The 13,626-nt window shown below is 35.8% G+C and overlaps 1 protein-coding gene across 2 annotated transcripts in view; it reads left to right on the top strand.

Annotated features, from left to right (window-relative positions):
* PDE3B (phosphodiesterase 3B) overlaps positions 1 to 13,626 on the top strand; it is a 130,164-nt gene that overhangs the window by 110,346 nt on the left and 6,192 nt on the right. For both annotated transcript variants that reach the window (XM_031459975.2, XM_031459974.2), the window contains exons 12-14: positions 2,575 to 2,774; positions 9,731 to 9,934; positions 11,968 to 12,129. In XM_031459975.2, the coding sequence (XP_031315835.1) occupies positions 2,575 to 2,774; positions 9,731 to 9,934; positions 11,968 to 12,129 (566 nt within the window). The remainder of the gene's footprint in view (positions 1 to 2,574; positions 2,775 to 9,730; positions 9,935 to 11,967; positions 12,130 to 13,626) is intronic.

The raw sequence follows: 13,626 nt of genomic DNA, 5'->3' as shown, positions 1-13,626 counted from the left end.
TGGGCTGTTGTGACTAATGCTTCCATGAATATTTGTCTACCAGTTTTTGTGTGGGGATTTGTTTTCACTTCTCTTGGCCATATACCTAGTTTTGTGGAATTGCTGGGTCATACGGTGACTTTGTGGTAAATATTTTGAGGAACTGCCAAACTATTTTCCAAAGTGACTGCATTATTTTACATTCCTATGTACACTGTATGAAATTTCCAATTTCTTGCTATTTCTTGTTACTATCTTTTTGATAGCCATCCTAGTAGGTAAAAAGTGTTTTTTTTTTAAATTTGCATTTCCTTAATATATAATGTTGAGCATCTTTTCATGTGGTTATGGGCCACTTGTATATCATCTTTGGAGAAATGTCTGTTCATGTCCTTTGTCCATTTTAAAATGTGTCTTTTTATAATTGGTCATTTGTCTTTTTATTATTGAGTTGTAGAAGTTCTTTATATATTCTGGATATAAGTGCCTTATCAGATTTATGTTTTGCAGCTATTTTCTCACATTGAGATGTCTTTTCACTTTTTTAATAGTGTCTTTCAAAGCACAAAAGGTTTTAATTTTGATGAAGCTTAATTTATCTGATTTTTTTTCTTTCATTGCTCATGGTTTTGATGTCATATCTAAGAAGGGTTTGTGCAACTCAAGGTAATGAAGATTTACTATGTTTTCTTCTAGGAGTTTCAAAGTTATAGCTAGCTAGAAAGTTTAAGCCTAGGATCCATTGGAACTTATTCGGGGGGATGAAGGAAGAGGTCCAACATTCTTTTAGCATGTAGGTATCTAGTTGTCCCAGCAGCATTTGTTGAAAAAAGTTCTTTATATATTCTATACATAGTTGTCTCTTAAATATTACTAAATCAGAGTTTCTACCTTATAAGATGTGAGCATTAAATGAAATAACATGTATGAAAGTGTCTAGCATCATGCAGGGTAGTTGGCTCTCAACAAGGTCTTGGCATTCTTGTCCAAAATCAATTGGCCAGAAATATGATTTACTTCAGGACTCTGAATTCTATTCTATTGATCTGTCTATCCTTAGGCCAATACCACACTGTCTTCATTACTAAAGCTTTGTAGTAAGCCTCGAAATTGGGCAGTGAGTCCTCCAACTTCGTTCTTCCTTTTCAGAATTGTTTTGGCTAATCTGAATCTCTTGTATTTCATATGAATTTTAGGATCGGCTTGTATATCTCTGCCAAAAAAAGCCAGCTGAGGTTTCGATACGGATTGTGTTGAACTATAAATCATTTTGGGGAGTATTGCCATCTTAACAATATTAAGTCTTCTGAACCATGAATGTGTGTATTTTTCCACTTAAGTCTTCTTTAGGTTTCAGAATATTGGTTTTTATTCTTGAGTTTAAAAGGAAGTCTTTTGCTATTTTTTATATATATACATATTTTAATTTTAGAGGGACTATGAAATGCATATAATGCAGGGGAAAAACTGAAGTTATTGACTCTGATATTGATAATTACAATCTTACTAGAAATGTGAATAAATATATCTTTATCCATATGTTTCACTCTTATTTTTACTTTTTATAATTGTTTTAAGAAGTAGATTTAGTGTGAGTGATTCTAAAACTCAATTTAGGTATAAAATTATAAATAGCATGAAAATAATTAGGTATCTTTGTAATTATCACTAGTGTGTATTAAAGTCATTATGTTAAAAAATTCTTGTGATGGTATTACTGAGTGAACTAAATTATCATAAAATCCCTTTGGACTTTGACAAGTGAGGACATTATTCTAAGTTTCCACTGGTGAACACAACCAATGAAATTTTCTATCTTTCTAATATCTTCCTGGTTTCATTTGCTGTCTACTCAATATAGTTTATTATTTCCTTCTTATACTTTAAGATCTCTTTAGCAGAAACAATTGAGTGACCATCTAAATAAAGCCACCAAATTATAAAAAAGGAGGAAACAAACAGTAAGATATGAAGGACACCAAAAGCACAGTGCTGATAGTGAAAATGCTGTTTCTAACTTGAAGATAAAAAGAGTTATACTGACTGAGTCATTCCTCAGCTTTCCATGCCTTTTCAGTTTTCAGTTTTTCTTTTCCTTATTTTATAAGAGACTTCATGGAAGGAAAAAGAAGGGGAAGAAGGGTTGTAGTCAGGATTACAAATGAAATGTACCTAGATAAGATTTGAAAAGTATGTATTTGAGAAGCTTAGTTTGTTAATGTATTCAACTCCTAAATCTCTATACTGTTTTCATGAAATTTTATTCTCTGGATTGTTGTTTAAAGGTTAGATATAATGGCCAGGGTCACAGGAAAAATCAAATGATTAGAAAATCAGAGGTTTTTAAAAGGTATCATTAGCCTCAGTAGGACAGCATCATGGAAAGTGAGTGACTTCAGGGTCTTGTTTAATACTCTCTCTCTCTTAGCATGTATGTTGGAAATAGCATACTGTTTTAAATCCATGTTTATAGAGTTTATTTCTCAGTTAAGTCAACAAATAAGGTAATCAATCATATTGACTACAGGACCCTCCTCCTCAGCCTCATTGTGAGGAAGTTATATGTAATCCTGGTTTATTTTGCTTGTCCCTCAGATTCTAACGGTAGAATTAACCCTGGGCGAATTGCTTACATTTCTTCGAGGAGCTGCTCTATTCCAGATGAGAGCTATGGTTGCCTATCTTCAAACATTCCTGCGTTGGAATTGATGGCTCTATATGTGGCAGCTGCCATGCATGATTACGATCACCCAGGGCGGACGAATGCGTTTCTAGTGGCTACAAATGCCCCTCAGGTAGGAAATAACTTCTTCAGAAAGTTTTAAGGGTGATTCTCAAATTTTACAGCCATGCTGTATTTCCCTTTGTTGAGTCACTTGGCCTTTAGGTACATGGATAATAACCATGACATTGATACCATATATGCTAAAGAGTTAGAGAAAAATCATCTCCTTCAACAAGAAAATAAATAACCTGTTCCTGAAAGAGTAACTTGCTGTTTATGAAATTCTGGAGTCCATGCTGTTAGAATCTTTGCCTTTGATCAAACTGATAAGACTTTGACTAGTGGTAAGACTTTTCCTTCTGGTAAGATCCTTCGTATGGCTAAAAACTATAATGATTGAGGACTATTGTTATTTTTGTTGTTGTCCTCCTCTTTTTTCCCGTAAGATGTACTATGATATGCAGACTCTTAAGTCTCTTAGCTCTGCAAATATTCATATGTATATATATAAAATCTTCTAGTACCACATTATTTTTGTATCCAGTACAGCTGATAAGGTGCAAGATTCCTTTAGGGTTACCATTTGCATAAGAAGTAGGAGTTCCCAGCAAATGGATACTCTTAAATATAATGGCTTTAAACATTAGGACTTGGAACTAAATACAGTCAGCCCTCCATATCCAGGGATTCTGCCTCCATGAATTCAACCAATTGTGGATCAAAAATATTTGAAAATAAAAAAATTCCAGAAATCTCCAAACAGCAAAACTTGAATTTGCTGCACACCACAACTATTTATGTTGTATTAGGTCTTATAAGTAATCTAGAGAAGATTTAAGAATACAAAGGATGTGCATAGGTTATATGAAAATACCAGGCCATTTTATGTAAGGGATTTGAGCATCTGTAGGGGTCCCAGAACCAATTCCCTGCAGATACCTTGGGATGTCCATACTTGGTTTTAGTTAGAATTTAGTGTGGTTGTGGGTGTTTGTTTGGGCTGGTGATTCCTGAAGTGTCAGCTTTGTATTTCTGCCTGCCTGCCTGCCTTAACAAAAAGTAAGTTGTCAACGACTGTTTGCTGAATTCGTCTTACTTCCTCGCTTTGTTGTTCTATGTTCAAACCTCAGTTCTGGTTCTTTCATCTTTTATAGCCATCCTCTGTGTTCCTCTTCTCATTTCTTCCCTTTCACACACTCCCACTATTTAAAATATAGCCGGTAGATTCTCTAGCCAGAATAAAAACAAGATTCAGAGAGAGGATGAAAAGTGCTATGTGATTCATTTTCTCCAATTAGATTCATTGGAGAAGTATTCATATTCATAGCCCATGATTTCCACAGGTAACTTTTAAACAAATTTCAATCTAGATACTATTTTTCCACTTTCTAAGAATTGCTTTGGAAGAAATTACCCACTAACAAGTGCACATCTCCTCAGTTGCAGTATCATTTGGCAAGAATCACATACCCATTTCCTCTAGCCTAGCATTTCATAATCTTTGAAAATCCAAGTCCTGTGGCAAGTCCCAGACCTGGGTAGTAGTTGCATAGTGGAAAAAACACTGGTCTTGGGATCAAGAGTTTGATTTCTAGTTACTGAATATTAGCTGTGTGACATTAGGCAAGTAACCCTTATCTTTCTGAACTTCAGAATATATACCTGATATGACTAAGCGGAAAAAGAGGTAACATTTGGAAAGTTTTCTGCTGAATCAGTTATCATTTAGACAAAAATTATTTACTATTCTATCCCAACCTCTGCTTTCATTCTCTCTTTTATTAGTTTGAGTATAGGTGAGTCATACTTGTTTATTACTTCTTGGTCAAGGATATTACAAGTGAGTGAATTCTAGTGTTATTTGTCTTGCTTGCATGCAGATAATTTAAAACAATGACACATGAATATAATTTATATAAGTTATATACTCAAAACTGTTGTCCTGATCAAATTACAAATGTGAAGTCTGGACATACCCAGTAACCATGTTTACTTCTAACTTCTCATTGTTAAGGACTGCCAGGAAATGAAGCAATGGGAAGGGAAGGGATGGAAAGAAAACTGATCAGAGATCAGCTGTGAAAAAGTATCATCTTCTACCCAGTCTCCTTGCTTACTTTCTGCTCCCCATCAGTTTGGTTTCAACACAAAGCAGCCAGAGTGGCCCAGTTTGAATGTGCATTATTTTACTCTGTGTTCCGAGTCCTCACTCTTAGTAAAAGACAGTCAGTACAGTGGCTCAGAGGCCCTACAAGATTGAGCTTCCATTAATTCTCCTTTTTTAAATTCACTCAGGTCTAGCCCTGCTGGCCTCCTTGCTATTTCCTTCTATGTTCTGGGCACACTTCTGTTTGGAGAACCTGGGCACTTCCTGTTCTCCCTCCCCAGAGTGCTCTTTCCCCAGACATCTATAGAACTCACTTTGTCACCTCTTTCCAGCTAAAATTTCAAAAGCCCCTCCCTGGCATTCCTTCTCTGCTTCATTTTTTCCATAGCAGTGATCATTTAGCATACTGTGTCTTTTGCTTGTGTATTCTGTTGTCCACATGCCTCTCCTTGGTGGAATGTAAGTTTCCATGAGGCCAGGCAGGGGTTTTTATCTCTCTTATTCTCTAATACCTAGAATGGTGCCTAGCCCACAAAAGGCATTCAGTAAATACTTGCTGAATGTTGAAGGATGTCTTATTTCTTTGCTCTGCAGGACTGCCAAACTTGTGTGAAATATTCTGTTCTTCCCAGAGTGATGAAATTCATGAGTCCTTCTTCAGCGCCTGTGAGATAAGGACTCCTGTGAAAGCCTGAGGCTTAACCTGTTTATTATGTAATAAAGCAGGCTCTCCCATGTTGGGATGCTCAATAGGACTAATCAGGCCACAATTAGTGAAAGATACTATTACTCCTCCAGTGTATGATGAGAAGCTTAGCAGTGTAGAACACCACCAACTGGATCAAGCATTCTGCATTCTCGTGCTAAGGGAAGTGTGCGGGAAGACTTAGGAGGGTTATTTTTAATCCTTGCCATGAAAGGTAAAACATTTAGTAGGTTTATCCTGGAGGGATGTCAGTATTAAAATTCTAAGAGATTTCTGAGCTACTTCCAAATGAAAGGTTGGTGAAAGATGGAGATCAGTGCCTGAGATATTATCGTTTGTAGAATATTTTGATTTGGGGTAAAAGGAAACAAAACCTTTTTAAGCTGAGAATTGTAGATCTGAGATAGTCATAGATGTTTGTCTGCCCAAATACGGATCAAGACAGTGACTGAACCTGTGCATTTGTCTCCCCTTCCTGCTGACTGAAATAATAGTAAGGGATGAAGGTCATTACAACAGAGAGGAGTAGGTGGGAGGGTATTATCACCAGTAGATTAAAGAATTTCATACTGTTTCTGGAAAATGAAAACATATAGGCAAATATTAAGAGATTAAAGTAGACTAGAAGGGAGCTGCAGCCTAGGTGGAACCCTAGAGACTTGATGTCATTTACCCGTGTCTGCTCTACGACACACACATCCCCCATGTAACACACCACACACCTTTAAGCAAAGTCACTGCAACTCTCATTTACCGCCAGGCAGAATACACATCTGTTAGATACCGAAGGAAGTGCCCAGGAGAGATTTAGTATACCAGGATAAGTCTTTCTCATTTTGGAAATCAGACTGGTAATTCTAAAGCAAAACCTGCTAGGTAAACAAGCCCCATCCACATTACAGAGTTCCTGCTCATCCTTCCCAACTAAAGAGACTCAGCAACGAAACATTCACAAGGGCATTGGATGCATGCTGTGGGACAGGCACTATTCCAGGTATTATTATTGAACAAAACAGGCACCCCCAAAAATTCTGACCCCCATAGAACTCACATTCCAGTATAGCAGGAAAAACGATAAACAGATGTTTGTCTAAGTGACAGAGATGATAGGAAAGACATAAGTGCTAGGAAAGAAGTAAAATGGGGGAGGAGACAGGAAGGGCTGGCATAGACAGATTATTTTCAAGTCAGAGCTCTGTATCCAGCAAAGCTACAGCTGAGTGTTAAGAACAAAATAAAGAGGTCTCAGACACATAAAGATTTTTTTAAAAATCATGTCGCATCCATCCTGAGAAAGTTACATAAAAATGTGTTTAAGCAAAATAAGAGTGATAACTAAGACAAAGGGTCTTTAAAAAATACGGGATTACTAAATTTTAAAACCCAGAACTTGAGGGTAAAGGAATCCCCCAGTGGCAGCTGTTCATGAAGACTTTTCTTTAAAGACGAGGGCTTAAAAAAAATTAGCTGTGTTGTTTTCTGCAGTACCTGATTTGTTTACTACCTCTGTTGGACTTTTTAAAAAATTAGGAATATTATTTTTTTTAATGAAAATGATCTTTCTTAATCCAGGATTTCTCACTTCAGAAATTAAGGTACCTTCTTTACTCTTATGACTGTGACCTAGAGATTTTTTAATGTTTCCTCCTGTTTCTTTTGTTTCAAAAGGAGATGTGTTCAGATTTGTCATACTCTTCCTGTTTAAGTCTGCATTTCATGTCTGAGGGGTTTTTCTTTTTGCTCACTCATTGAAAAGTGTTTACTATTTGTTAAGATTAATTCTGTCAGTTTGTGTTAAACCTCTTTTCAAGTCTTTCTGACTCAGAGGGTAAAAAAGTTTATGATCAACTAGTTTGCTTTGCCATGTTAGAGATGTGTTTGCCTGTGAGATAAGGAAGGGATCCATAGCTAGAGAAAATTAAATAGCAAGATTCTTCAGCAAAAAGTGAAAGGATGTTAGTCACTGCAGCTCTAAATTGGGGGTTAACTGTCTTTCTCCTCTAGTTGTCATGGTGCCCTCAGTAAAAGCCAGCTGAGGCCTCATTATCTGTTTTGCCTGGAAAGCTTTCCTCGCCGTTTAAGCTTGGCTTGTTGCTCTGTGTGCCCCCATCCAGTATTCTTCCTAAAGGAGAATTGTGATTTACCTCCTCCTTACTGCTCCTTAATTCTTTCTTGCCATGAGGTGATGAGTTCTGGGGGTCCAGCCGGCAATTCCTTACACTTATTCTCTGGGTGGGTTTTTTCCCTTCTTTTCTTATGCAATAACTAAGGTGGGCTTTCCAGTATGGTGATTATATCTAACTTCTAATATTGATTCAGATTTTTTTTTTGCCCCCATTTTATATTTCTTTGATAATTTCAAAGGTTAAATAGGAATTTTTTTTTCAGCGGAGGTTCTGAGGATAGAACCCAGGACCTTGTGCATGTTAAGCACTTGCTCTACCACTAAGACATTACCCTCCCCCAGGAATTTTAAACTAATTTCTTTTGCTGATCTCACTAGCTGAGAGTTTAAGTCAGCTAGCTTTATAGGGCACTCATTATACATTGTGCTTTATTGAGCCAGGAGTTTGATTACTTCTTCCTGAAGTAGCTTATCAGTCTTCATCAGATTTAAGCGTGAATTAGTTAAACCAGTATTAAACGTAAGTTGACCCCTTAGGAAGTCTTTGAAGTTTAAGGTGTACAATGTTTTAATTGATACATATAGTATAATGTGGTTACTACCACAGTGATAGCTTACACCTCCATCACATCACATAATTATCTTTTTCCTATGTGTGGTAAGAACATTTAAGATCTAGTCTCTTAGCAACTTCCAAGTATATAATACATTATTGTTAATTATAATCACAGTGTATATTATATCCCCAGACCTTGTTCATTTTCTGACTGCAAGTTTGCACTTAGTCCAACATTTCCCCGGTTCCCCCACCCCCACAGCCCCGGTAACCACTTAGTTCCACTTACACATATAAGTGATGTCACACAGCATTTGTATTTCTCTGACTTACCTCACTTAGCATAATGCTCTCAAGATCCATCCATGTCTACCAAATGGCAAGACTTCCTTCTTTCTCATGACTAAAAAATATTCCATTGTGTGTGTGTGTCTCTCTCTATATATATATATATCTTCATCTGTTTACTTGTCTATTCATCCATTGATGGACATAGATTGTTTCCAGCCTTTGTATGGCCCTCTGCAAAGTTTAAATTATATCACTGCTTAGATAGAATCAAATGATGTAAAAACACAATCAAATGGTAAGTGTCTATGTTTAAATCTAGACAATAGGTAATTTTCACAAGTATGTAAAGTGATTTAATTAGGCTCAGAATATGCATCTTAACTGAGATTGCACTATAGTTTTTATCTGTTCTTTTCCACTAGACAGGAAGCTCTGAAAATAAGGACAGGGTTGTCGTTTTTATCCTCAGTCTTTAGCACCGGCTATGAGAGTTCTTTTAGTAATTACTATGCTTATTCAATAATTTTAAAAGTTGCTTACTTGTTAGAGGTGGAAGAAGCTTTAAAAATTCTATAATCTTTAATAATTCAATAATACAGGTTTTTAAAATCTGTATTCCCAAATCCTAGACTACTGAGCAGGTACCTCAGGGTCTTCTACTGGAGTGGAGAAAAAGTGAATAGATCTACACCACTTGAACCAGAGGATTTGTGCTTCTACCTGTTTGATAGGTCTGTCTGACTCCCAAGCACTGAGTCAGGGTTGGAAGTACAGATGTGCCCTTCTCATACATGTGGGTCTCGTTCACCTTCCATCAGCACCAGCGTTCATTCCATGCTGGCTAAAGAACAGTAAGGTATCCTTAAACCGGCTCTCTATCCCTAATGACTTTATTAAAAGAAGATTCATCTGAGAAGAGTTACTGATTTAGTGGAGAAGACCTCAAATATCAACTTTACATCTCTTGGTAGGCAGCGTGGTATCTGCAAAAAAGATAAAATTTAGAGACAAATTACCCTTTCGCTTACTAGCTGTGTATGCTGGAAAGATGTACCTTATCCTCTTTTGCACATCAGTCTACTTGTTTACAAAATTGTATCAACTCTTCTTCACAGGTATTAAAATGCCTGGCATGTAGTAGGTACTTATTGTATCCTTCCAACCTGATCCTAACTCATAACTTTATTATTAAAGTTCAGTATCTTTGAGATGCCTGCCTCATTTTTCTTGTTCCTTTTTAGGCAGTTTTGTACAACGACAGATCTGTTCTGGAAAATCATCATGCTGCATCAGCCTGGCATCTGTATCTTTCTTGCCCAGAATACAACTTCCTTCTTAATCTTGATCACGTGGAATTCAAGCGCTTTCGTTTTTTAGTCATTGAAGCAATCCTTGCCACAGATCTTAAAAAGCATTTTGATTTCCTTGCTGAATTCAATGCCAAGGTTTGTTATGCAAATTAATTCCTGGTTTCAAGAGTGGAAATCATTGTCTGCATTACTGTATTAGTTATTACAGTAAATATTACAGCATTTTAATGTTAAATTAGAATACCACTCATAAAGTTGTGATAAATCTAATGTAAGACAATATATATGCCAAGATTTAAAAAAATAAAACATTATTATAACATGTCCAAAACTACAATTGCTTGCTACATTTCCTTTCTGATACACTTATATTGTGACTCTTTCACACAATGACCAACTAATTATGTCAACTGAAGCTTTTAGAGGCAGAATTGAGAATGCTGTGCACACTGCCGAGTGAGGCATTTTATGAAGTTGAAGATGTGTTTCTAAGAAGCCAGTTATGCCTACTTTGTGGCACCTGTTAGCGTTCTTTATGTTATTAAGTGTTTAGCTGGCTGGTAGCATTGGAGAAGTACTTGACAATAATGCACTCACTGAACTGCTGTTTATTGGGATTGCCCACTGCCTGCAATCATTGTGCTCAAGAAGAATAAGGAATGAACAGGTCAAAGTTTCTGCCCTCAGTGAACTCACATTCACCATGGAATTGAGAATCATTGCCCTCATGTGATGGTGGTACTAATGGGAGTGTGTTTTATGCCTCAGACATTGGGGTGAAAAAGAGTTGAGAACCATTGTTTTGGTTCCTCAGGGAAGGATGTCCCATCTTTTACAGGCAGGAAGCTGCTGTTTTCTTGGTGACATTTGTGTCCTAAAGGAAGGTGTACCTTCAGGGTAGAGGAATGGGTATCAAAGGAGTACTAGATTTGACTCACTGGAAGGAGACTTATATGTTGCATTTTATCAATATTACAACAGCTTAAAAAAATTAGCAAGAAACCAGTATGCCCTTAAAATTATTTCATAGTTATACAGCTCTATTTTATTTTTACTTAATAAAAGTTTAAGTGCGTAAGTCAGAATAAATAAAAGTTTTTACAAGTGAAAGATTAGCCCAAAGCTTTTGAATCTCTGTTCCTCAGAGACTTCTATTCTGTAGCCTCAAGAAAATGCCATATGAGTGGGACTCTAGATTACACCGTTTCAGTCTAAAGAGCCTTTCTTTTTAACTATTTTCTATAGTGGTGGTCTACATAAAATTACCTTTGACCAGAGGGTTGGTTGCCAAAAAATCTACCATCACAATAAAGTTCCAAAGCCACTGATCTGGCCCATTCACTCTATCTGTTACAGGAGGAAATTTGAGTTCTTCAAAGGCATAGTGACTTGCCTGATAATTAACATTTAAATAACAATGTTAGCATTTACTATGAACCATACATTTTTCATTTGTTAATCGTGGAAATTTGGCTAGATTGATATTACTTTTCCTATTTTTATAGATGAAGAAAGATTGACTCAGGGAGCTTAAGTAGTATTTCCAGTGTTAGAATCATTTACTAATTCATTGAGTCAGGATTTAAAATCATAGAGACCAGCTTCTAAGACTTGTGTTCTTTCAACTGTATCATGTTGCCTTTTATAGATAAAGCAAACTTCTTAAGTGTTCCTTTTTGAGGTAGAAATCGTTACAATTCTTAAATGATTTGTTTTTGTGTATATGTATATATATATACACACATACTTATATATTTTATATGATGCACTTTATATATTAATATATTTGTGTATATTATATATTAATATATATCTAATATATGTATAATATGCACATATATTAATAACATTATATATGTATAATATATAATATACATAAATTACAGTTTTCTATGGTAATCACAAATATAGGAACCTGTTTTGTTTTGTTATGCTTTTACAGTGCCCCGCTTCCTTTGACAAAATTATGACACTTCAAAGGGAAATTTAACCCACAGATACATGTTATGATACAAACCAATTAAAAGAAACATTTACTGAAATTCCTTCCTGTCATTTGGACAGGAAACAGTTTTAAGATCATTTGGTTAAAAGAAAACACACAAACGAAAACACAACAAAACTCCTGTGCCCTCAGCACCTAACATAATTTTCTTTTTCCAAACTAGGCCAATGATGTAAATAGTAATGGTATAGAATGGAGTAATGAAAATGATCGCCTCTTAGTATGCCAGGTGTGCATCAAACTGGCGGATATAAATGGTCCAGCAAAAGTTCGAGACTTGCATTTGAAATGGACAGAAGGAATTGTCAATGAATTTTATGAGCAGGTAAGTAGAAACATGAGATTGGTGGGATTTTTAAGAGCAAGTCAATCTGAAGTCACTACTCTTTGGGATTTGGATAACTACACTAAATGCTTGAAATCTGAGTTGCTTTGACCAAAAATGGTTAGAAATTGTTGCATTTGCTCTGGTCTTAGTATTTTCTCAGCTCTTTTGCCTTTGTTGCGTAAAAACTAGCTTATTGTCTATCCGAAGTAGGTTGAATATATTCAAGTCTAGTGCTGAGGACAGACCACGTTATGATTCTAAGGTCCTCTTGAACCCCGAGAGCCTATAACTAAGGATAATTTATTTCTAAAAGTTATTGAATTGATTCAGAGTATACTTAAACTTTTAAAATATCAACCCATTTTAAACTCTGCTATAGAAAAACTGCCTTAGAAACATCAACTGGGTAAAAGTCCTGGCAGCGGGTAAGAAATCAGAGCTAAAATCTTAGTGATAATCTTGGAATACTTTTTTCTGATACATTTGAACTAAATTATATATAATTGGGGTAATAAATGGTTATAAATATTTACCTAATTTGTGAATTGCAGTATATATACTAGGTTTGCATAGTCTCATCCTCATTCTCAAAGGTAACTGAATAGAACAAATAATCCTAAAATTTATATGGAATCACAAAAGACCCATAATTGCCAAAGAATTACTGAAGAAAAAGATGAAGCTGGAGGAATACCCTCCCCCAGACTTCAGACAACACTACAGAGCTACAGTAATCAAAAAAGCATATTATTGCTACAAAAACAGACATATAGATTAATGGAACAGAATAGAGAGCCCAGAAATACACACATAAACTTTTGGTCAATTAATCTTTGACAAAGGAGGCAAGAACATACAATGGAGTAAAGACAGTCTCTTCAGCAAATGGTGTTGGGAAAACTGGACAGCTGCATGTAAATTAATGAAGTTAGAACACTCCCTCACACAATATACAAAAATAAACTAATGGCTTAAAGACTTGAACATAAGACAAGACACTATAAACCTCTTTGGAGAAAACATATAGGCAAAACATTATCTGACATAAATCTCAGCAATGTTCTCCTAGGACAATCTACCCAGGCAATAGAAATAAAAGCAAAAATAAACAAATGGGACCTAATTAAACTTATCAGCTTTTGCACAGCAAAGGAAACCATAAGCAAAACAAAAAGATAACCTACAGAATGGGAGAAAATATTTGCAAAAGATGAGGCTGACAAGGGCTTAATTTCCAGAATATATAAACAGCTTATACAACTTAAGAAAAAAAAAAAACCAAACAACCCAATCCAAAAATGGGTGGAAAACCTAAATAAGCAATTCTCCAAGGAAGACATACAAATGGCCAATCGGCACATGAAAAAATGTTCAATATTCCTAATTATCAGAGAAATGCAAGTCAAACTACAATGAGGTTATCACCTCACACCAGTCAGAATGGCCATCATTCAAAAGTCCACAAATGATAAATGCTGAAGAGGGTGTGGAGAA

The sequence above is a fragment of the Camelus dromedarius genome, chromosome 12 (assembly GCF_036321535.1).
Source record: "Camelus dromedarius isolate mCamDro1 chromosome 12, mCamDro1.pat, whole genome shotgun sequence".
In the NCBI taxonomy this organism is placed as follows: Eukaryota; Metazoa; Chordata; class Mammalia; order Artiodactyla; family Camelidae; genus Camelus; species Camelus dromedarius.
The sequence above is the reverse complement of the archived record's forward strand: the minus strand, read 5'-3'. Positions and strand labels throughout refer to the sequence as shown.